At 40.7% G+C, this 24,875-nt stretch overlaps 1 protein-coding gene across 3 annotated transcripts in view; it reads left to right on the top strand.

Annotated features, from left to right (window-relative positions):
* Nucleotides 1-24,875, top strand: part of LOC131067212 (cell division control protein 48) — a 332,369-nt gene that overhangs the window by 116,992 nt on the left and 190,502 nt on the right. For all 3 annotated transcript variants that reach the window (XM_058002161.2, XM_058002160.2, XM_058002162.2), the window contains 2 exons: nucleotides 18,692-18,805; nucleotides 18,927-19,068. In XM_058002161.2, the coding sequence (XP_057858144.2) occupies nucleotides 18,692-18,805; nucleotides 18,927-19,068 (256 nt within the window). The remainder of the gene's footprint in view (nucleotides 1-18,691; nucleotides 18,806-18,926; nucleotides 19,069-24,875) is intronic.

The following is a 24,875-nucleotide window of genomic DNA, read 5'->3' as shown; positions in this document are numbered from 1 at the left end:
CTTGAATGCTTGAATGTTTGAATGTCGCTTCTGCCTTTTTTTTTCCATCTACCAAAATGGGAGAGGAAATATAGTTTATATACTTGTCAATTAGGGCTGATAGACTGATTTTTCCGACCTTAGGCCGACCAGGAAACATTATTTTCCAATTTGCAAACTTAAAGACCCGAAGCCCCATAAGAGACTGGGCCCAAAATAGGGCCAGGGACCAGGGCGCTGGGCGCCATGGTCCCACCTCCAGGGACAGCAGGGTGCAAGGAGGATCAGGCCAGGGTGCTGAAAAATGCAGTTTTTGATGCTATGAACAAGTTTCGGGGTCTCCATTCAGGTTCAGTGTTGTGTCGCCATCGTGAAGACCCAAATGCAGTCGAAATTGCAAGTGTCGCAATTTTAGGACGCTACATTTAGCCCCCACTTTAGCGGGAGTATAAGCATACGCCTATACTTCCGGTAAAGTACAAGGAAACAACATTGAAAGACTTTCACCACGTCAAGGAGGCAAGACACACCAAGCCCCCAGTGGACTAAGGATCTTACGACTTCGATTGACAAAGTAAAAGGGAAGATCACGAGGGAGAACCATGACTGTCAGTAGTAAGGTTCCCTCACTATGAGTCATGCAAGAGAAATACCAAAATTTTTCAAGGCAAAGCTAAGTTCGCCAAGAAATTTTCGAGTATCCTGAAGGGATAGACGGGGTGTATGCCCCCCTACGTTAAAGCGATCGCACACGTCTCAACGGGGGTGATTGCTTTAAGGTAGTGATACATGTAGAAAATGAGAAGGGAAAGGAGCACGTTATCACAAAGATTTAGCCCCCAAGTGTGAGATAAACCCAAGGATAATAGACACAAAACACAAAGCACGAGGTGACTTCGCTTTCCTCAGGGTCAGTATGCTGTATGATAATTCATGTATATCATATGTATGTATGCATAATTGTTCTTCATTCCCCAATCAAGGAAGGTCACCTAGAAGAAGGGAACACATGTGTCTTTTGAGTCAACATGAGAGAGACCAAAAGAGATCTCAATGCTTTGCATCGTCCTCCAATAGACAACACTAAGGACAACAAATAGAAGAATGAGAATAACACATAGAAGAAGTAACAAAAGAAAGAGAGGAGGAGAGAATCTGCTATGCTAATGAAACTAGTCTAGCACGTCATCTACCCCCCGATCTTGCTGATCAATATTTCGGGAAGACGGGGAGCACGCTAGAGGAGGAACATCCAACACAGCAGATGGAGCTATCACAAGATCCAAACAAGGGCTATGTTCATATTTCAAGCCACATTGTTCTTGTTTAGGAGCTAGGATAAGTGCTTTAGAAAATTCGTTAGATAGATGGTTATCAACATCAACAAATTCATATTCACTATCAGAAGCAAGAGAAGTAACATTTTCATCTATATCATCATCAAGATTTATAAAAATAGGATCTTTAACTCGCACAGGATCAAAACCATCATGCATCTTATGTTTAGGAGATTTTGGCTCAATTTTCGGCTGAGGAGAAAATGGAAGAATACTAGCTGAAGGTGTCTTTGGAGATTGCAAAGTTTGAGAAGCAGCTGCCTGAGCTCTAAGACGACGCTTTCGTCGGCGTTCACGCGCAGAATGATTTTGTCTAGTCTTAGTAGGAAGTGGAGAAGATTGAGGAAGAGGAATGTTCTCATCCTTATCACTTGGGTGTTTAGGTTGTGGTCTCTTAGGCTAGATAATAGGAGAAGAGGAAGGTCTCTTCTCTCCATAAGAGGAAGGAGGAGGAACTGCTCCATATAAAAGAGGAATATTTGGTTTAGGAAGGAGACCAAGTCCATCATGACGAGGAGGTATAGGCCTACTTTTAGAAAGTTTATTAGACATAGACATAGTCACATCCATAGGAATGGGTTGGGAGTCTTCTTGAGGAAAGACATTAGTTTTATCTTTCAAAGGAAGAACTTCCTTCTCAAGAACGAGAGGAATGTCAAGTTTGGGTGTTCTAGGTTCACTTAGAGATAGGATCATATCTGTTTTCCACTTTTGATAAGATTAGAAAAGATGATCACTTCGCGGAGGAAGAGATTGGAATTGTTTAGGCCAAAAATAATCAATAGGAACGCTAGAAGTTCTTTCAGTTGGTTTAAAGAGACTATGATTGACAGTAACAACTTCACCATTATGGGGAAATTTCAAACACTTGTGAATAGGAGAAGCAATAGCTTTCATGGAAGATAGCCAAGGATAGCCTAGCTTCACACGAAATTGTTCGGATGAAGGAATAATAGCAAAGTTCACATCAAGGGATTTGTTATGGACCTCAATAGGTAATGTAATAGAACCAATTGCAAGAGAAGAAAATGCATCAAATAATTTCACAATCACATTTGTTTTGTCATAGATCACTTGATTCAATTGCAAAGTAAAAAGAAATTCTTCAGTAATAACATTAACCATGCAAGCAGGATCAATAAGCACTCCACGGCAAGGTGTATTCTTGACTTTTGCAACTATGTATAAAGGACCATCAGGTGCCCTGATAGTTTCACTACAATCAAATGTGATGGAAGGTTCTTTAGGGTTTTCTTGCTGCTCTACAAAGTTAATCACATTCGGAGTCATAGACACAAGACCATCAGATGAGAAAGAGGAATCATTAGCCTCAATCGCATTAGAGGTATGAGAAGGTAATGGATCAGTAAAAATCTTAAGATTTTGGTTAGGAGGAGCTACAGATGTGTTGCCTTTATCATTCACTCCTGAAACAGAGATAGTATTATTATCAATCAAATCTTGAATTTTACCCTTTAAAGCAAAACATTTTTCAGTATCATGCCCAGGTTGACGATGAAATTGACAAAAAGATTTGTTATCAAAATAGGGTGAATTAATCTTTGTAGGATCGATTTGCTTTATAGGAGGAAGAGTAAGCACATTTTGTTCCAATAACTTATTCATAATACTATGCAATGATTCATTCAAAGGAGTAAACTTTCTTTCTTTCTTGAAAAACTTAGAAATAGGAGGCACACCTGATGCTGCATTCACATTGTTGTTGATGATGTTTTCATTGAACTTAATGGACTCTCTGTTCGGTTTAAACTTCCCAAATGGTTGTTGACTACTATCACCCTTATCACTCGGAGCCATAGGATTTGCTTGTTCCATTTGACTCACAGTCAGTTGATAATTGTGAAGAGTTGCACACAACTGTTGGAAAGAAGTAAACTCAGAAAACAAAAGTTTTTCTCTAATGTCTTTTTGTAAATTAGAAATAAAGATTCTTTGAATATCATTGTCAGGCACTGGAAAAGAAATTTGAGCATACAAATGCTTATATCTACCAATGAAATCAGTCACTTTTTCTTTAACACCTTGTTTACAATGCATTAAATCAATCAAAGTAACTTTAGGACTTGTATTGTTTTGAAATTGTTGAATAAAAGCATTTGCAAGTTGTTCGAAAGAAGTAATAGAATAAGAAGGCAATGAGCAATACCATTGTAGGGCTTTATCTCTTAATGTCCTAGTAAACAGTTTTGCAAGCAACCTTTGGTCATAAGCAAAATCGGTACATATTGTTTGAAAAGTCTTAACATGTGTTAGAGGATCACCTTTACCATTATAAAGCTCGAAATGCGGGATTTCAACATGCTTAGGAGGGATAGCTCGAACAATGTCAAGAGAAAGTGGGATTGCAACATCAAATGTGGGCACACTAAACTTAGATTGATTCATAGAGGCAATTTGTTGTTGTAAAGAAGAGATAGTTTGTGCAAGATTGTTAATGGTTGCTTCAGTCGAAGAGTTCATATTAGACGTGTTAGATTGTGATGGAGGTATTATGTTATTGAAAGAAGGTATTGATTGAGAGTAAGGTGGTGGGACACTATGATAGTTAGTCATAGGAGATGATTGGAAAAGAGGAGCACTACAAGGAGGAATGGAATGGTTGAATGAATTGCCCCCTTGTGTCATGTTCATTTGTGGAGATGTAATAGGGACACTCATTGAAGGAATGAATGAGGAAGTCGGATTGAATGAAGGAAGAGGGTTAATTGAAGAGGAAGGATTGCCCCCATGACTGGTGATCATAGGCGGAATGTCTTGTATAGAAGTAGTCATTATGTTTGATGTAAAGGTAGGTATGCTAGCAATAGAAGTTGTCAAAGGAATAGAATAATTGACTTGAGTGGGAGGTTGTGTATAACCTAAAGTTTTAGCACAACTCTTCATAGGCATCACATTCGAATCCACAATGTGTGCAATACCACGCAAAATATCAATTCCATTCTTATCACTTTGAACCATACGTTTTAGACCCTCAATTAATGAAAGAGCTTGACTATCGGGATACTCTTGAGACATCCATTGCTGAAAATCATCAAATTGGTTATCCAATTTCGAAAGTTGTTCTACAGAAACCTCATGGAGAGCTTCTTCATCATTAGGAGGATTAGAGGAATTACCCGTGTCCTCATTAAAAAGGCTATTCAAATTAGGTTCCATCTCCTCAGTAATTAAACCTTGGAAAGACTTAATTCTAAGGCTTCCTCTAATGGGAATAGTGTAAGTAGGGCTTATTGTTGTAAAACTCATGCACTAGAGAGGGAGAGAATATTTTGAATTTAGAGGTAGCAAATTTCAATAAAATCAGCCAATCTCCTAGATTTAGGTTGTTAAATGCAATCACGATAATCTCCTGAAATTTCGGAAAAAATGTCAGGGACCGTGGCGAACGGAGTGCACACGGTCCTCGCAACTTTTTTCGAAATTTTCAGGGATGAAAGTTATGATGATTTTAAAGCTAATCTGAAAAAATTGAGTGATTTTACGATCTGTAGATAGGCCAAATTAAAGTTGCAATCTCAAAATTGAATCCTACCAAGATTGTTGGAAAATGCAAAATTTGAATTTTGAAAAAGAGATGGAAACTGAAATTTTGAATTTTTATGATTTTAGAGGGAATACTAAGAGCAATGCAAGCTTTGAAATTTAAAAGTTGACTCAATTTCACGCAAAATTCAATTTTGAAAGTGGAAATCAAAGTTGGTGTAATTAAACACTTATTTCAAAAGTCACAAATTGCAAGAATTTGAATAAAGCACTGAAATTTCGAATGAATACCAACACACTTTTCAGATTTAGGACAGTAAGAACACAATTTCGACACAAAATTTCAATTTCAACAATTTTTGAATGATTAGGAGCCTTAATCCAAGCAATCACAAGACCAACTTTGACCTTAATTTTGAAAGTGTTGTAATTGATAAAATCAGCCAAAATTCTGGATTTTAGCAGAAAAATACAGTAAGATCTAGCTCTCGAAATTTCGAAAAAAATGTCGGGGACGATGGCGCTCGGGGTGCACACGGTCCTCGCAACTTTTTTCTAAATTTTTAGGGATGAAAGATATTATGATTTTGTTGCGGAATCCAAAGTTACAACTGATTTGGAGATGTTTTGATCAGTGAAATTGTCGGTCAAAGGTTGAATCAAGAGGGTTTTAAAAATTAGGGTTTTGACACTTAACCACTTAATTTTCAGAATTAAATCACAAATATGAATTGACAATTTGCAGTAGGAAGGTAGATCTGAAACAAGCATTAACAATTAAACATTTCACAAGCTTAATTACTAAAAAGAAAATTTAGGGTTTTTATGCAATTAACCTCTAAAATTTGTAAAAGATCAAACATGGAAATGTAATCAAGGCATCCAATTTTCAGATCTAACCATGAATAATCAGAAAGGATGTTCACGTCGGGTTCACCAAAATGTAAAGCGGAAAATCGCGAGCGAACCCTAAGTGTTCCCCCCACCCCTCCAAGGAGAGAGAAAGGAGGTCACTAGGGTTGACGGTTTTCACTTAAGGGAGACTTTACATTCAAAAGAGGGGTCGAAACCCACAAGATCCAATCCCACACAATGCAAGATTGGATTCTAAATGAGTTTCAAGGGTTGTGATAGCAAGGCTACCCTCTTTTGTAAAGAATGTAGATAGAAGGATTGAGCTAGGAATGCATGAAAAGTGAGAAAGATTCACTTACAAACAAAGATAGGAATATGGGATGAAGCTGTGGACTTGGAATTAGCAGTAAAATGTCGAGACGGTGCTGTCCTGCAAATTTGAGCGAAAGTTGACGGGACGATGACGCCCGGCGTGCACATGGTCCTCCGAAAAATCCACGAAACGAAGGGGGATCTGTTCGTCTATGCGAAGGTGTAAATGTTGTTGTATGTTGTATGTTGTATATGATCTCCTCTTCAATGGTTGAATCCTTGTCTTGAATGCAACACTTGGCCTTGAATGGAGACTTAGAATGATCAATTGCTTGAAGGAATGCTTGAATGCTTGAATGTCGGTTCTGCCTTTTTTTTTCCATCTACCAAAATGGGAGAGGAAATGTAGTTTATATACTTGTCAATTAGGGCTGATAGACTGATTTTTCCGACCTTAGGCCGACCAGGAAACATTATTTTCCAATTTGCAAACTTAAAGACCCGAAGCCCCATAAGAGACCGGGCCCAAAATAGGGCCAGGGACCAGGGCGCTGGGCGCCATGGTCCCACCTCCATGGACAGCAGGGTGCAAAGAGGATCAGGCCAGGGTGCTGAAAAATGCAGTTTTTGATGCCATGAACAAGTTTCGGGGTCTCCATTCAGGTTCAGTGTTGCGTCGCCATCGTGAAGACCCAAATGCAGTCGAAATTGCAAGTGTCGCAATTTTAGGACGCTATAGTTAGAATACAACACTCACTAGTTGGGAGTCAATTGGTGATTTTACCTTGGTAATGTTTCAGGGAAACTTGATGACAATGATCCTCCTCCATTTGACATAGTCACATCTAGCAAGGTTTTTGTGGGCTTGGCCCCTCCTTGTTTTTGTAATGCTTTTTCAGCACTAGGCCCTTATGTGGGACTCATTGGTGTGCCTCTCTACCACTGGCCCCCTTTTTGTGAATATTGTAACTATTTCCTTAAAATTAATGCCAAGTTTAATAGGATATAGACATAAAAAAAAAATTACAAAAAAAACATATCAACTCAAAACAATCTACAACTGGATGTGCAATTTTGTAAGTATTTTGAGTTTCCAAAATATGAATAAACAATAAATAATTGACACTAATTTTTTATTAGAAACTAAAGCTTGTGTTATGGTAAATAAAAATTACAAGACATATAAACTCAAAACAATATAGAACTCAATTTGCTATTTTATATCTATTTGATTATGGAACAACATTAATAATCCACTTATAATAATAGTAGTTTATATAATAGCTGGAGTGAAGATAAGGAAATGTAGAATAAGTAAAAAATTACTGTATATATAAAACTAGAATAATTCACTGATACTATTGTATTTTGAAAACATGACATCATTCTGTTTTATTCTGAGATAGCATATGCTTCTCTTTATGAATTAAACCTTACAATCTTTGTAGTTAGTAATTAAATCTTGTGAATGCAAATATGCTTTTTTCATACACAAACTAACATTGAAATGTTATTGCTTAGACAAGACAATTTCCCTTAAGCTAGCATTACATTTAGAATAAACTGAAATCTCATAGGTAATCAACTGTAATCAGTAGGACTGAAGATGTGTTGATTTATTGAAAGCCCCTTTTCCTGCCCTAAGGTCAAATCTTATTATTAGGGAATCCAACAAAAAACTATTTGACATGTAGCATTTGTTGTCGGGAATAATCATTATGTTATGTTATCGTCGGTAATTATGGGTTACGGCAGTTAGTTAGTCGTCCCGAAGGGCAGTTGGGCGTGACGGTTGGTAGCACCCCTTCGGGTATTATATATTGCATACCTTTCCTTCTTAGTAGCAGCAGGATAGTCGTATCAGATGTGATGTTATAGCACTTGATGTACATGGACTGTTGAATTAATACAGAAACTGGTTATTTTAAAATATTTCCATTATGTTCTGTGTATTTACTTTCTGCGTTTAATCGTTTACCCGTATGTGGCAAACATTTGGCGCCGTTGCTTAAGTAAAAACCTGGGAGCAACGGGGAAAAGGACGTACTACATGGCACACGGATAATGGGACAACCATTACCAGAACGAACGAGTGACCTTGACAAAGAACCCGAAGAATTGTTCGAGGGGGAAAAGACACTCACGAAGGATTTCTCTTGCATCCTACAGGTGGCAATCAAAACACACATACGGAGGGAAGCCACCACCGAAGATGTCCCAGAAGATGCTGTGTGGAGTTTGCTCGGAGTAAGCCCCGCTGTGAATCTGTTGATGAGCAAACTGCCTAACCTTTTGGCACAAGGATTTTTGGCTCTCCAGAACCGTAGGGAAGACATCTACTGAGAGAACCGATGGTAGCAAATTCTATGGGAATTTAGGGAGCGCCAAGAAGATGAGCGCAATACATGAACTCTGACGGTCAGAGAGAATAAATAAGAACACTCCCATTGTAATATGTCAGTGACATACATTATGTACGAGGGATGAAGTAATAAAAGTGTTCTGTTTTTTAATTTGATGTCTTGTTTTAACCCATGAAGAAAGAGTAGAATTAATGCCCAATCAGTTAAATAAAGACAAATACAAAAAGGAATACGTAGGGGACGCGGAAGCTGCCCAACGAGCACTAATTCTTGAGCAACAAGCCGAACGACGGAGAAGATTCAAAAAGGTCGACAAGGAAGGAAGTGGTGAAAGTGGCAGCCATGGTTTTGGCAAGGACTAAGAATCTCTGCTAATCGAAACCATGAGGAAACAGTTGGGGGATTTGTCCCTCACATTGGAAGAGATCGGCGACGAAAGTACGGTGGACACGTACACACCGTTCAGAGGAGACGAGATGAAAACCGAGACCGAAAACAGGGAGACTGAGGGAATCGTTGTGGCTGAAGGTGTCTGGGAGACACAAGGGCACGGTACGAGAAGTAACTTGTTCGGTTCAGAGGCATCAAACCTTGCCAGTCAAAGTAACCCGGGAGGGGTAGGCTCGAGAGGCGGAGGCTTAGTAGGCACAGGTTTGGTAGGCACAGGCGCAGGAGGCTTAGGAGTAGCAAAACCCAAAGGGGGGATGGCAAGTAAACATAAATTGCCAAAGTTCACAGGGGATGACAAGGAAGACCCCGTACGGCACTGCCGTACATGTGAAACTATTTGGTCCGCCAACGGAGTGACGAACCAGGATGATTGGGTACAACAGTTCCCAGCCACGTTACGCAGAGTTGCCATAGATTGGTACTCCGATGTTGACAAGCAAAAAGTGGCCACATGGGCCAATCTACAGAAGGAATTCAAGGAGGAGTTTCGGTTGCTCCGTGATGACAATGAAATCGTAGCCGAGATATACAGTACCAAACAAGGTACCAGGGAGACAGTATGGGCATACGGCCGGAGGCTGAAAGAATTGTTGGAAATGGAAAGCCAACTGACAGATGGATTGAAGAAACGATGGTTCGTTGAAGGGTTGAAATCCTCCTTACGAAAGAAGATGAAAATTGTACCCCCGACGTCATATGACGACCCCTATAATAGGGCGATGGACCTGGAGAGCGAACACAAAACGTCAAAGAAGAAAAGTAATAAATCCTCATCCGACAATGACGAAGACTCTGTCGGGGAAAGCAGCAGTGGTGGCGAATCGAGTAAAAAGGTGCACGCGCTCCAAAAGGATATGGAGCGAATGTTGAAGGAATTCAAAGCCATGAAGGGGAGTACAAGTAAGACTGAAGAAAACGACGCATGGTGTGTTGGCAAATGCACACTCCAATGAGACATTGTAGGTGATTGAAGATTTTGTCATTGATGGCAACCTTGCAATCCTATGACACCAGCAAGACAATTTACCGGCACTAGCAAAGACAGACTCTACACCGGCACAGAGACCACCGGCATTGAAAGGAAGCATACTGGCACAGAAGCCGACAGGAATTTTGTTTATATTATATTTTGTAATTTAGTGTAAAAACAGTGTAATCCTACACTTGGACATTTACAAGAAATTTCTAATGCAAGTTGTAGATGAATTATTGACAGAACTGTTCAAAAGACTTGAAGCTAGAAGGCAAGCTGTTGTAGAGCTTGATAAGAAAATAAAAATTGAAAAACTTCTTGCTGTATATCCTGTCAACTCACCAAAAGAGATAGATGATCTGATCTCTGAGGCTAACCGGTCAGTGTTTTCAACTGCACACCGGCATGTAGCACTTATGGTTGGTAGAGTGAATGAGGTTGCAGAGGAAACTGCTAATGCATGGGACATATTCCTTGTAGAGAAGGAAAAGCAGGAAGAATATAGAAACCCTAAACCCATCAAAGTATATCAAAAGGATAAGGGAAAAGGCAAGGTTGGTGGACCACCTAGCATAAAAATAACAGATAACTTATCCCCACTGCCTCTAGATACTCCACCGGTAGTTACTTCTGACAATAAACTGGCTAGTGAGAGTATGGACAAACCACAGGAGGACACAAATCCTGACTCTGAGGTGTTATATACAGTGGATATTGACACTCAAAAAGTCAATATTGTGGTAGATAAGGATTCAATAGGGAAAACAGATATGGCTAATGAGCCACCGGTAACAGATAGTACAGAAGGTAAACTGGTAGATGATAACACTGAGAAACAAACAGAGCAACAGGCTCACTCAGAGCAACAGGCTCCCTCTCAGCAACAGGTTCATACAGAGAGTGCCATCGGCATCATCTGAGCAATCCAAACCTTTGCTTAAAGAAATGGAAACACAAACTGACCTACCAGAGGTCACCACAAGCAAGGAAATTGCTCCCACCGGTGGAATATAGATTGTTGGTTCATCAAATGCAGAATTCAAACCAACTAATGTGACATAAGTTCTTCTGGATTCCATCTAAAGGATAACAGAGTGTAGCTCACAAGCTTACAAAGCAATAGATGATACCATTCCAATTTTGAAAATGATAGCACCTAAGTGTAATATAGATAATAAAGATTCTTTAGGTCAACTTGACACTTTGTCTAAGTATATTACTGACAACACTGTGACAGTTGAACAAATAAAAGAGGAAGCATTCAAGGAGAGACTACAGAAGGAAAAATACAAATTCTTTGAGGAGGAAATAAAGAAGTGTACAAGACAATTTGACACTCTTTTACCGGAACTGTGTAGTACACTGAAGGAATTTAAAACTTTGTACAGGGATACATGTAAAACTAACTTTTTGACAGTTGATACAGCAAGGTACAGGAGGAAATAAATCAACTAGCTGATAATTTCATAAATTCATCTGGACCACTATCAGTTTTTGAGAAGAAAATAACAGGTTTTGAGGAAGAACTACTAAAGTTAGAAAGAGAAAAGGAAAGGATAAAAAGTAAGGCACAAGATCTAAAATGGAGACTTAGTCTAAAATTGGACTACCTCGCCTCCTTAAGAAAAGAAATATCTGATGCTTTGATTCAAGGACAGAAAACACCGGCAGAGCAAATGCAACACCTCATCGGTACAGTTTAGAGGACTGAGGCCGCAATAAAAGACAGCAAAAAGTTCATTGAGAGCCTGAATCTGGTTTTGGCAGATCTTTTTCAGATTGTAACCAACCGGTTACAAGGATGAAACAGGAAACCACACTCATTGACACTTTGACAACCTTTGTCATTGATGCCAAAGGGGGAGTAGTGGTATGAGAAAAATGATCAACAAATGACTCATCAGCTCAAGGGGAGCACACATTCTTCTGCTACACAATTTTGGTAATTCTGGCAGATTCTTTTTGGATGACATTTTTGGATTTTTCTCATGAGTGTTGCCATCAATGCCAAAGGGGGAAATTGTTGGCAAATGCACACTCCAATGAGACATTGTAGGTGATTGAAGGTTTTGTCATTGATGGCAACCTTGCAATCCTATGACACCGGCAAGACAATTTACTGACACCAGCAAAGACAGACTCTACACCGGCACAGAGACCACTGGCAATGAAAGGAAGCATACCGGCACAGAAGCCGACAGGAATTTTGTTTATATTATATTTTGTAATTTATTGTAAAATCATTGTAAGTCGACTTGGCAAGTTGTAAAATGACTCATATATGTATGAGATCATTATAGAACATTTATAAGGAAGTAGATAGGTGAAATATAAGCGAAATAAGGTAGACCTATTATGCGAATTATAGGTTAAGGGTTTATGTATGAAGCAGAGCCATAAACCGTTACTGGATCTGGCATAGTAGATGCTATTTTGAAGCAGTACAAGACATTGGATTTATATAATCCATTTTGTAAGTTAGTGAGATTTTCCATTTTGTAATTGAGCAGTGAGCTCTAGGCACTTGGCCTTCCTGCATGTGCAGGCCCCTCTTGTAGCAGTAATATTCTCTTATTGGCCAGTAAGTGAATATTGTGGGTCACAAATCCCACCGAGGTTTTTCCCACACTGGGTTTCCTCGTTAAACTACTGTGTTATGGTGTGATTTCTTGTGGATGTTGTTATTCTTGTTTATTGCTTTATTTCTGGTTTACCAGTATACAGTATTGATATGCTTTACATGTTTTAAGTTAAGAAAATCTTACAACCGTTTAGATACTGATTCATCCCCCTCCCCCCCCTCTCAGTATCTATGGGAATCCTAACATGGTGTACGGAGTGTATGAGTGATGGACACACCAAGGGGTCCTACCCCAAGAAGGCTTTCTGCGACATTTGTCAGATTGCCGGACATTTGACAAAGGAATGCCCCTACAATATGAAAACCAGGAGCCAACAAGTTCTCTTCACACAAGAGCAGCCAGCTGTCGAAACTTTGCAAACCGCCAACAATAATGCATCATCTGGTGGATACCGGAACAACCAGCGAGGGCGGAAGACCAATAATAACGATAATAATAAGAGCCGGATCCAGTATGATGCGAAGGCATGACCAATGATCCACTGCCGAGCCTGCAATCAATGGGGCCACTTTGCTAGGGAATGCACCTCAAAAGAAACTCCACAAAAACTATGCAAATGGTGTGGGCCTGGAGACCACGATGATGGAACTTGCCCAAAGTTTGGAGTGAACCTGCTTAACATTGACAGGATGGAGGAACGGGTATTGGCAATCACATGGTCACAGGCAAAGAAGGCCACATACCCGGACCCTCGCACGGAGAAGTAGCGGGCGTTGGAGGCGAAGGCTGAAGTGGTGAAGGAAATGTTGGCACAAGGGAACACTCAGGAAGCGGCAAGTATTTCCTGCTCTGAGGCTAAGGAAAATATCCTGAATCAAATGCTGTAGATTGAAGCACCTGTGAAGATAAAGGACCTCTTGGGAACGATGCCACAATTACGTACGACACTCCTACGTATGGTGCAAGTAACCCCACAGAGTCGGGTGACCTGGAATACGGATGTTCCTGGCAGAACACTAACAGACCCATTGGTCCTGACACTATATAGTGGTCGGCACCCCGCGGTGGTAGAAATGGGAATACTTGGCACCATTTTGACTGACACCATTGTCGACGGGGGGTCGGGAGTGAATGTGCTTCCAGAAGAAACCTGGAAGAAGCTTGGCAAGCCAACACTGTGGCCGTCAACCTTCAACTTACTGGGAGCGGATCAACATGGTATCAAACCTCTTGGAACGCTCATGGCGCAACAAGTTACCATCGAGACACAACCATTTGTCCTCAACTTCGTGGTGATTCCGCTTGCGAAGAAAGGATACGACGCCATTCTTGGCAGAGGGTGGTTGGTGGCGGCCAGAGCAAATCACAACTGGAAGCGTAACATGTTGTCCATGGAGAAAACCGGGCGAAAATTTATTATCGACTTGAAAACACAACTCGTGAGTGAAGAACTCATGTTAGAATCGGAATCGGATGACGAGGGCGGAGTTGACGAAGGAAAGTATGGAAGGGAATCGGATGAGGAAGGCGTCTTGGGAATCCAAGGATGTTCGAAAGATGAGACCGATTCCCTTAATGGGCTCTTCCACTGGCAAATGGAAGACTACGAGCTGTTGTATAAGTGCAACATGTTGTAGGTTGACGAGGAGCCGGATGAAAATGAATTTCCGTCAGCATACGGGGAATACATGGAAGGGGATGCTCCTGTCAACGAGGCACCAGCACATAGGTTTGACATGACGAAACCAATTCGGTATGAAGAGTCTGTAAAACCTACAAACCTTGGCACGGAAGCAGAGTCAAGGAACATCCTGGTTGGCGACGATTGGAATCCAGTCCTGAAACCGCCGCATTTAAAATATTCATGGAATACAAGGATGTATTCGCTTGGACGTACAAGGACCTCAAAGGGGTGCCGCCTGAACTGTGCGTACACCAAATTTCACTCGTACCTGGGGCCATACCTGTACGAAAGAGGCCGTACAAAATGAATAAAAACTATGCTGCGAGAGTGAATGATGAAATCGAACGTATGCTCGAAGCCAAGATTATTTTTAAAGTGCAGACCAGGGAGTGGGTGTCACCCATAGTGATATCCCTTAAAAAGGAGGCAAACCAGATCCGAATTTGTGTGGATTTCAGATGCCTTAATGCGGTCACCATAAAGGACCTGTTTCCAATACCATTCACGGATAGCATCCTGGAGGAAGTGGCCGGTCATGAAATTTATTCATTTATGGATGGATTTTTGGGATACAACCAGATATCCATTGCCGACAAGGACAAATTAAAAACGACTTTCATAGTGGAAGATGGCGTGTACATGTATAACCAAATGTCATTTGGGTTCTACAACGCGCCAGCGACATTCCAACGGATAATCCTTCACATATTTGACAAGATGTCAGTAGGGAACTTCAGGGCGTTCCTTGACGACTGGTCCATCTACAGTAACCAGGATGCACATCTGGCCACACTTGGTGAATGCATGGAGAAATGTAGGTGAGTCCGCCTAGCACTCAATCCCCAAAAATGCAGATTCATGGTGCCTCAAGGGAAGCTGTTAGGACACATAGTGTGTAAGGCTGGACTCAAGACTGACCCGGACAAGATTCGGGTGATATTGGAAATGGAGGCACCGACAGATGTCACGGGAGTCAAATCCTTCCTAGGCCACATAGGGTATTACAAGCGGTTTATCAAAAATTTTGCTCAAGTATCCTGCTGACGAGGAGAGGTGAACAGTACGCATGGAGGACGGCTCAGGAAGAAGCCTTCCAAGAACTGAAGTCACGATTGGTAGGTGCGCCAATCTTGACATATCTGAATTGGGACAAAGAGTTCCATGTACACGTCGACGCATCAAATTTTGCCATAAGGGCCACATTGGCGCAGGTTGGCGATCACGGGCTAGATCACTCGGTGTACTTCGCGAGCAGACTCCTGTTAAAGGCGGAAAAAAACTATAGGACGATAGAGAGGGAAGCCCTGGGGATGGTGTACTTCGTCCAGAAGTTTAGACATTACTTACTGGCCACGCCGTTCACATTCTATGTGGACTACCAGGCGTTAATGTACCTGGTAAATAAGCCTATCATTTAGGGGCGAATCAGCCGATGGCTACTGCTGCTGCAAGAGTTTACATTCAACATTATTGTACGACCTTGGAAAAGCCATGTGATAGCCGACTAGCTATCTAGAATCAAGTTAGGGGAACTAGCGGAAGGAGTAAATGAAGACTTCCCGGACGCCCACTTATTCCACATTGCCGTTCTTCCTACCTGGTACACAAGCATTGGGGAATATGTGTCGACATCACAGTTCCTTAGAGAGATGCCACCAGGGGAGCATAGGAAGCTCGTGCTAAGGAGTAAGACGTTTCAACTCATTAATGGGCTTTTGTATAACATGGGACTTGACTAGGTCCTACGGGGATGTGTCCTGGAGGAAGAAATTCAAGGTGTTTTATGGGAAGCACATGAAGGCCCGGTAGGAGGGCACATGGGGCCCGACACCATGGCCAAAATGTTCTATTGGTAGAGCTATGGTGGCCGACACTGCACAATGATGCTCGGGAGTGGGTGACGAGTTGTGACACGTCCCAACGGGCAGGGAGGCCGTTGAAGAGGGATTTTATGCCCCTCAAGCCGTCCAATGCCCAGGAATTGTTTGAATGATGGGGGTTGGATTTCATCGGACCTTTGAAGGCAAGTTGAGCCCGACGGTGCAGATACATTGTGGTGGCCACAAAATATTTGACCAAGTGGGTCGAGGCACAGGCTCTGCTAGACAATTCGGTCGTTAGTATGACAAGGTTTATCTACGAGCAAATCATTACACGGTACGGGATTCCAATCCAATTGACAAGTGACTGGGGAGGACATTTTGTCAATCACATAATCCGGTTGCTCACGAGGGAGTTAAAGATATTCCACTCCTTATCAAGCCCCTTCTATCCGTGAGCGAACGGGCAAGCCAAGGCGACAAACAAAATAATCGTCTCTGTGATTTACAAGTCTTGTAGAGTGGAGAAGAAAGATTGGGAGGAACGCTTACTGTGGGTATTGTGGGCGTACCGAACGACGTATAAGGTCACCACAGGACAGACCCCCTTCCAGTTAATGTTTGAGCAGGAAGCGGTGGTGCTAGTGGAATTCATGGTGCCGAGTCTTCGGATCGCCATTGACAACAGACTAGGTGACATGGAGAGTCTCCGAGAGCAATTGTACACCTTGAACAAATTGGATGAGTGACAACTGATGGCTCAGTGGGCAACAGAGATGGCACAGCAGAGGCGGAAAACGTGGCACGAGAAACACCTGTGAAGAATGCGGTTTACTCTCAGACAACTTGTGTTGAAGTTTAATGGACGCAATGAAATAAAGCTTGGCAAGTTCAAGGTAAAGTGGCTGGGTCCATTTAAGGTTCGCGAAGTCGGCGCAAACGGAGCCATTAAATTGTGGACGCTTGATGGCAAGGAAATACCTGATGCGGTCAACGACTCGAAATTAAAGGTGTATCGGGAACGACGGGAAGGCCCAGGCCATGGAAATTAAAAAAAATAAAAAAAAAAATAAAAAAAAAAAATATATATGAAAAAAAAAAGTTTGAAAAAAAATAAAAATGAATAAATATATATTTTTTGCAAGTGGTGGTGGGACCACTGTTCGGTGGAACCACCACGACCGACCACCGTGCGGTGCACCACCGTCTGAGGGCGATCCACCATACGACCTTCCCAGCCACCGTACGAGAGACTAATCAATGTACAACACCAAGCTTCTGGTGACCCCAGTCGCCGTATGGCTCAACCACCGTATGACAGACCACCAGATAAACTCTGTACAGGCTCGGGACATTACAGTCCATAGGCCTGAAGGAGAACGGCGGCGGCGGTTTAAACAAGGGTGAAAAGAAAAAACGGCAAGGATAAACGGTGGTGATGGCACGTGAAAAAAAATTAAAAAAACGACGATCAGATTGAAAAATCATTCGATGGAGCTAGGACGCTGAAAAAATGATGTGCGTGAGGGACTTCCATGTGGTGCTGAAGGACCCCGCTGAGGTGCTGCCCCAGACCCCCAGTTTATTTTTGAGCAATACACTTTTGAGTTTGGCGAAGGCATCAAAGAAGCCACGGTAAGTGTTGGGGTTGTTCTGTACTGTGAGAAAGAAGCCTGAAGCTAAGCATTGGTGGGGAAGCCATAAGCCATAGAGGGAGACAGATTTGGAGGTGGCAAACAAACAGAGTTTGAGGGAAGGCATTGCAAGAACACGAAGTCGTATGGCACCAGGGAGTTATTCAATTCAATTATCAGCCTTTGGGGAGTGTGATGGAGGATTTGAGGCGTCTCCTAGCCTTTGTGCCCAAGGGTTGTGGCCACTTCCAGACATGAATGGTACGCTTTGAGGAACTCGAAGTATGTCTTGGCTGGACGTGAGGTTGCCTTGGTGGGTGCACAGAGGGCTCGGGAGGAGCTGACCACCAGGTTGGAGGCAGTAGTAGCGTGAGACTTAGCTCAGCGTACCCAGGAGTTGGATGCCGCGAGGGCAGCGTGGTGGCTATCGTGGACAAATTGGCTAGGGAGACAGTATCATTTGAGTAGCAGTTGGTGGAGGCTGAGACTGAAAAGCATGTTTTGCAGACAAATTTGGTTTAGGCACAGGAGGGCTGTGATGTCAAGGAAAAAAAGAAAGACCTCCTTGCAGAAGCAATAATGGTGAAATCCGCACTTGAGCATTGGATGGTAGCAGAAAAGGGTTTTCATGCGAGGACGCAGTGGGTGTATGAGTTCCAGGCTCGATTGGCGTCAACAGTTCCTGCAGTTCTATACCTTGATTCTATTTGATGTATGAACATCATCTCTATTTTGTATTAAGTCGTCTGGAGACGACTTCTTTTTTGGGTTGGATGATGTTGTCGGGAATAATCATTATGTTATGTTGTCGTTGGTAATTATGGGTTACGACAGTCAGTTAGTCGTCCCGAAGGGCAGTTGGATGCGACGGTTGGTTGCACCCCTTCGGGTATTATATATTGCATACCTTTCCTTCTTAGTAGCAGCAGGATAGTTGTATTAGATGTGATGTTATAGCACTTGATGTACCTGGACTGTTGAATTAATACAGAAACTGGTTCTTTAATATATTTCCATTATGTTCTGTGTATTTACTTTCTGTGTTTAATCGTTTACCTGTATGTGGCAAACAACATTTGTATAACATAATTAAGCAATCATTCATTTTGTTAAAGAATAGGAGAGCCTAGTGGCAAAGGACATGTTTTTATGAATTGTGTTATTCTGATATTTTTTTCATATATTTTTTTTGTTGTAGATGTGTGATTGAATTCTATGCACCAGATCATACACAACGGCACAAGATATGGAAACTTGCATCTGAACGCCTTCCTGTTGAAGAAGACATTGATTGGATGAAGATTTCACTAAGGTGGGGATATAAAAATTGACCCATTTGATGTAATCTTACCCATTTCTACTCTATTTAGACTTTAGACTAATCTATCAATTCATGTTTGAGATGTTCCAATTATCCTAATTATAAGTTTCAGGTATGAGTTGACTGGAGGCTATATAAAAAATGCTTTGGTAAGCTCTTTGCTAATGGCTATTTCACGAGATAGCAATAACCCAAGGATCACAGAAGATGATATTATTTCAGGGTGTCGATTGCAAATGCGTAGTAGCTTGCAGGTATTTTGTCAAATCAACCTTCACGAATATTTTTTTCTACAATTTTTATGTTTATTGAAAAATATTCTAGTTCAATTTCATCCAGGGATTTTGTTTCATGATTTGGATTGATATGACTAGTTGTTACTAAGTACTAAGCTTGTTCGTTCACATTAGTATTGAATCTTTGGAGTTAAAAGACAAAGGTGATTGCAATAAAAAAAAGAAAAGAGTATATACGTCCAACATACCCAACTATTGTATTTATGAAGGAAATTTTGGGAGAACAAAATTTTATAGGTTACATTGAAATAACATTGGAACATATAGATATTCTTAGCTTTTTTACATACATGAGAGTATTCAGGCTTTAATAAATTAAGACCATTTAATCTCTTAGTGTTCTTTATGGACTTCTTCACAACCCGTATTATCTCATTAACTTCAATTTTTTTCACTTTTGAATATAAGTATTTTTTCTAATAATGATTATGTTGTATATGTTAAGGTTTATCATCAAAGTGTTAATTTAGAGTTACTTAATATTGTTTGTTTAGTAATTTATGGTTGTGTTGGGTAGTCAATAGCTGGTTCCCACACAAAATGTGGTTGTAAAAGTTAAAACAGTGAAGGCCTTTATAAAGGTCACGGAATAATGTAATCTATATAAAAAACCCAAACATTATATAGTTTTTGTGTTCTTTTATATTATTTGCCAATGTAATTCTCAAAATTATTTCCATGTTTGATCCTAGAACCAATATTGGTATCAAAGACCTAATGAAAATGGGCTGTGAAAAAATAAAAGGACGTTGAAGAAAGTTTTGTTGGAGCTGCTGTCAACATTTATGTTTTCATTTTACCTCATCCATGTGGAGTCAAAAAGATATTTTGTGAAAAATGGAACTGATCTATCCATCCAAGCTTATTTTTATTGTTTGATGTGTGTGATGTTAGTGGTTGTGTTTTTTTTCAAATATAAAGATGACTTTGAAGATCTGATCCAAATACAAAAGTTAATTATCTGTTGAAGTCATTGAATATTGCCAATTATTATTTAATGCTGGAAGTTGATTTCAGTTCATAGGAATTGAAATTGTTGTTTTTAGCATTAAAAGTCAATAGCATTGGGGAGTGGCAGGAAAAATGGGGTGAGTTTTTGAGATTATTATTGCAGTTAATAAGTCCATAACATAAACAATAAATAGATGTGTTTTTATTTTTAAAGTTACAAATGCTGAAGACTGTCATAATGATAATGTGAGGCACTAAAACTGGTTGGAGGAATGTATTTTTGGAAAATATATTCAGTGTTCGATGGGGATGCATTCCCCTCGAAAAACAATGTGTTTCTGGAACAGGGATGCCCTCGAGATGTGGAGACACCACAAGGACGTCCCTCTACCATCCTGTCACCTCCACCACACCCTCCTTGCCATCCCCAAGACGTCTCTGAGGCATTTCCAAAGGAAACACTTGAAATGGGGATGCTGGGATGTCCTCAAGATGCCCAGATGCCCCTTGAGCCTAGCAGAGATGTGCAGATGTTTCCTGCATCTAGAAGAAAGCTTTTGAGTTTTTTTTTAAAATACAAAATAAAAGAAAATGATTCAGAAGTGCATGACCTAACCCTAATCCGACTCAAACCCCCAAGACCTTCCAAAAAACTTATAAAGAGACATATGGTCTCATTCCAATCACACAAAATGAGTGCAAAGTCTGAAATGTAAGACACTATAGTAGAGAGGTTCAGTTGGAAGGAGAGGGAGAAAGCTAAGAGGGAGATTCTTTATTCTTGCAAGAGGAAGAGGACATCAAGATTCAAGACTAAAGGTAGGCATTTGAAACTTCATTTGTTAATTGTAGCTGTTATGAATGATTGAAAACCCTGCCATTTGAGATTGAAAAGTGAAAACTGCCCCATTTTGTCACAAAATAAAAACAAATTGTAAATCACTAAAAAAACTTGTTGCTATCATTTTGATGATCTTATATCTCAGTTCCTACAAACAACAAGTTCTATTAGGAGTCAAGATTATAATTGCCCTTCTCAAATCCTACAAAAATGGACCAAGAGCTCCTTTGATCTGAAGTCACCTTTAAAACAATTTACATGTAATGTATCAGCAAAGCCTAGGACAATTGAGGGCACTAGGTGTCTTAGTTTTAGTTCTTTCAAGCTTGGCGATAGTTTCTTAGCTTTAGTTCTTTGCTTATGGGAGGGATGGTTCTTGTTAGTCAGAGATAGAGTTTTTTTTGAGTCAAATAGGTGGGATCAAGTTGGGAGGTCTTGTTTCACCTCCAAAATCATGATTAAGTGTCAAGACTTAGAATTGAAGGGTGGGAGGTGAGAGTTGTCAAATTTAAACATATTGCAAAAGCTTGTTGAGTTTGAAAAATTGTTGTTGAAGTTGTCAAAGTGCAGCAAATGTTGCAAAATTGTCAGAGGACAATATATTGTAAGAATTGAAAAATTGAGGTGCTTTGATTATTTTTGGGGTGAAATTGCAATTTCACCCTATATTGCAATACTCTCTGCTTGCCCCTGTCAATTTATGCATGATCTTCATGGTGAAAATCAGACCTTTGCCTTGCAATCAATCCATGACAAGCATCAAAATCTGACCTTGGCTTGATGATATATGCATAATCACTTACCAGACCTGCCCTTTGGCTTTTATTGCACAACTACCTCTAATTTCTGCCTTGCATGTACAGTTTTGTGCATGACAACATGGAATCTCTGCCCTCCTTAATGCATGCACAATAAGAATCCTTACATTGGTTTATGCATGACTCATAATCTCCACCATGCATTGTATGAGCCTTGAACTCCACCTTAAAATTCAAAGGTTGCTCTGATTTCCGCCACACATGCATGCACACACACACACACACACACACACACACACATATAGAAAGGGTGCAAGGAAATTATCAAAATGCGCTGCCTTGAGTGTGTAACAAGATACAAACATGGAGAATATAGCCGACTTGGGCTGATGAAGGGTAAAATGTGTGCAAAAGAGCATGTGAAATGACCACCCCTATTTTCATTTTGAAAGAGACTTGCAAACTACTATGTGATATCAATTAAATTGCTTAATAATCAACAGGCATTTTATCAAACACTTGACAAACATACAACAATATATGCAAAACCCGAAACTTCTTATTTGTTGTTAAATACTGATTTGCAATATCAATGTGCACATTCAACTGCCTTATGGGTTGCGACAATGATTCAGGTTTGTATTCAACAATTACAATGCTTAGTTATGAAAATATGATAGAAAAAACGTGGAATTGAATGTTGTAGTGGTCTGCAGATGTAATGGTAGCCTTCCAAACTTCTAATCAGCAGGAAAAACAAGTAAACTTCATACCAACATTGTTCATGCACTATAGCCGCACTATTCATGGGACTGTAGCATTTTTACTATTCATGTGGCACTGTAGCAAAAACACTATTCACGTGGCATTGTAGCAAAACACTATTCACATGGTACTGTAGCAAAAACACTATTCACGCGGTACTGTAGCAAAATCACTATCTTCAAATCTGCACTTTCAAACCCCTGTAAAAACTTCATGCGAGAGCACCAGATGAAGCCCAATGTGTTTCTTGAATGAAAACACCATTAATCCTCCTGACTGTGTCTCTCAATAGCGAAGAGAATGCTAGCAAAGAGGGATTCCGTCCTCCAAGCCCAATAATCAGATCTCTACGAAATCCAACAGCATAACATTAATCTCATCCAAGCATACCCCAAAAGAGAGCTCTCAACCTCAATTTATATCTTCTTCCTGGATGCAAACACTTCATTTCCTAAATGTGGGATAATACATTTTAGAATAAAATATTATTTCCCACAATGTACACATTAAAGGGAACTTTTAATATTTTAAACATTACTTTATATTCCCAACCTTATAATATAACGATAAAGTTAAATATTTAATTTAACTTTACACTTTATTGTTAAATATTAAAACATTGTTGATAACCCCTTTAAATCATTGTCACCTTCAAATATTTTTTACTGATAATTATACCAACCAGGGAAACACTAAAAATTTCAAGTCACTGCTTGGAGACTAACTTACTATAAATAGTAAGTGTCTAGAAACCCTGTCAGAGCAGCATTGATTGGCCTGAAACTGAAAACACCTAGGCCAAAACACCTCAGGATCCCACCAATGTCCTTGTTAGCCTTCAGGACCGTGTCAGAATAGGCTAACGACACCCATATCATGTTGCCCTAAAAAGGGGATATTACAGTCCGCCCCCCTTGAAATTGCTTGTCCTCAAGCAGATTCGGTCCTGAATGTTGCAATACCTGCTCATCCTCCCATGTAGCATCCTCATCTGGTAGGTCTCTCCATTTCACCAAGTATTCTTTAACGATTCTGTTCCTGAGTGTCCTTTCCCTGACATCCAGAATAGCTTCGGTACTAACACAAACTTCCCCTCCTCATCCAAAGGGGGTAAATCTGCAGAAGGCACTACACTCTGACCAATGGCTTTCTTAAGCCTAGACACATGAAACACATTGTGCACTCGACTGCCCTCTGGAAGCTCAAGCTCATAGGCGACTTCGCCCACTCAGCGAATCACCCTGTAGGGACCATAAAATCTAGGCTTCAACTTTTCAGCTCTGCTCTTCTTGAGTGATGACTGTCTATATGGTTGTAGCCTCAAGTAAACCATATCCCCTACCTCGAAACTGCGCTCTATTCGGTGCTGATTAGTGTACAATTTTTGTTGATTCTGGGCCTGTTGTATATTCTCCTTGAGCACTTTCAGGATGTCCTGACTATCCTGCAATAAGTTTTTGGCTTTGGGCACTTTGCTGTCCCCCAAAACTAAATCCATGAAGCTAGGTGCGTCATAACCATAGAGTGCCATGAAAGGAGTCATCCTGATGGACATATGATAAGTGGTGTTATAACAATACTCTCCCATATGCAACCATCTGACCCAAGCCTTTTGTTGTGCAGTTACATAGTTCCTCAAATATCCCTCCACCCATTTATTCACAATCTCTGTTTGCCCATCTGTCTGCGAATGATAACTAGTGCTAGGTGTAAGATCTGTACCACACATCCTAAACAACTCCTGCCAAAAAACACTCATAAACTTACTATCCCGATCACTGACAATGAATCTGGGCAACCCATGTAACCTGAATATCTCTCTAAAGAAAAGATCTGCCACTTGTGCTGCTGTGTAAATGGACGGAATAGCAAAGAAGTGAGCGAACTTCGTCAAGCAGTCCACCACCACATAGATGCAATCCCTTCCCTGCACTCGTGGTAAACCAGTGATGAAGTCCATCGAAATACTTTCCCATTTCCTATCAGGAATGGGCAAGGGCTGTAATAAACCTGCAGGAAATGTGTGCTCTCCCTTATTCTGTTGACAAACCGCACACTCCCTGACATACCTCTGAACATCATCCTTGAGCCCTCTCCATGAGAACCGCTCTCGGATTTGCCTGTAGGTCTTGAAGATCCCCAGATGCCCAGCTGTGGGTGCATCGTGAAATGCCTTCAGTATCACCTCTCTCAAATGTGATGACGGAATCAAATAAACCTTATCCTGAACTCTGATCAATCCATCTATCACCTCATAGCGATCATCCTGTATAGTACCTAAAATCAATCTAGAAGCCCAAGCATCTCCGACATACTCTGCTATAATCCGATCTCTCCAATCTCCTGAAATCTCTGCCAGAGCACATAAGTGAGGTCTCCGAGATAACGCATCAGCCACCACGTTTTTCTTACCTTTGACAAACTTTATGTCAAAGTCATAAGCCTGCAAT

This window comes from Cryptomeria japonica, chromosome 3 (assembly GCF_030272615.1).
Source record: "Cryptomeria japonica chromosome 3, Sugi_1.0, whole genome shotgun sequence".
Classification (NCBI taxonomy): Eukaryota; Viridiplantae; Streptophyta; class Pinopsida; order Cupressales; family Cupressaceae; genus Cryptomeria; species Cryptomeria japonica.
The sequence above is the reverse complement of the archived record's forward strand: the minus strand, read 5'-3'. Positions and strand labels throughout refer to the sequence as shown.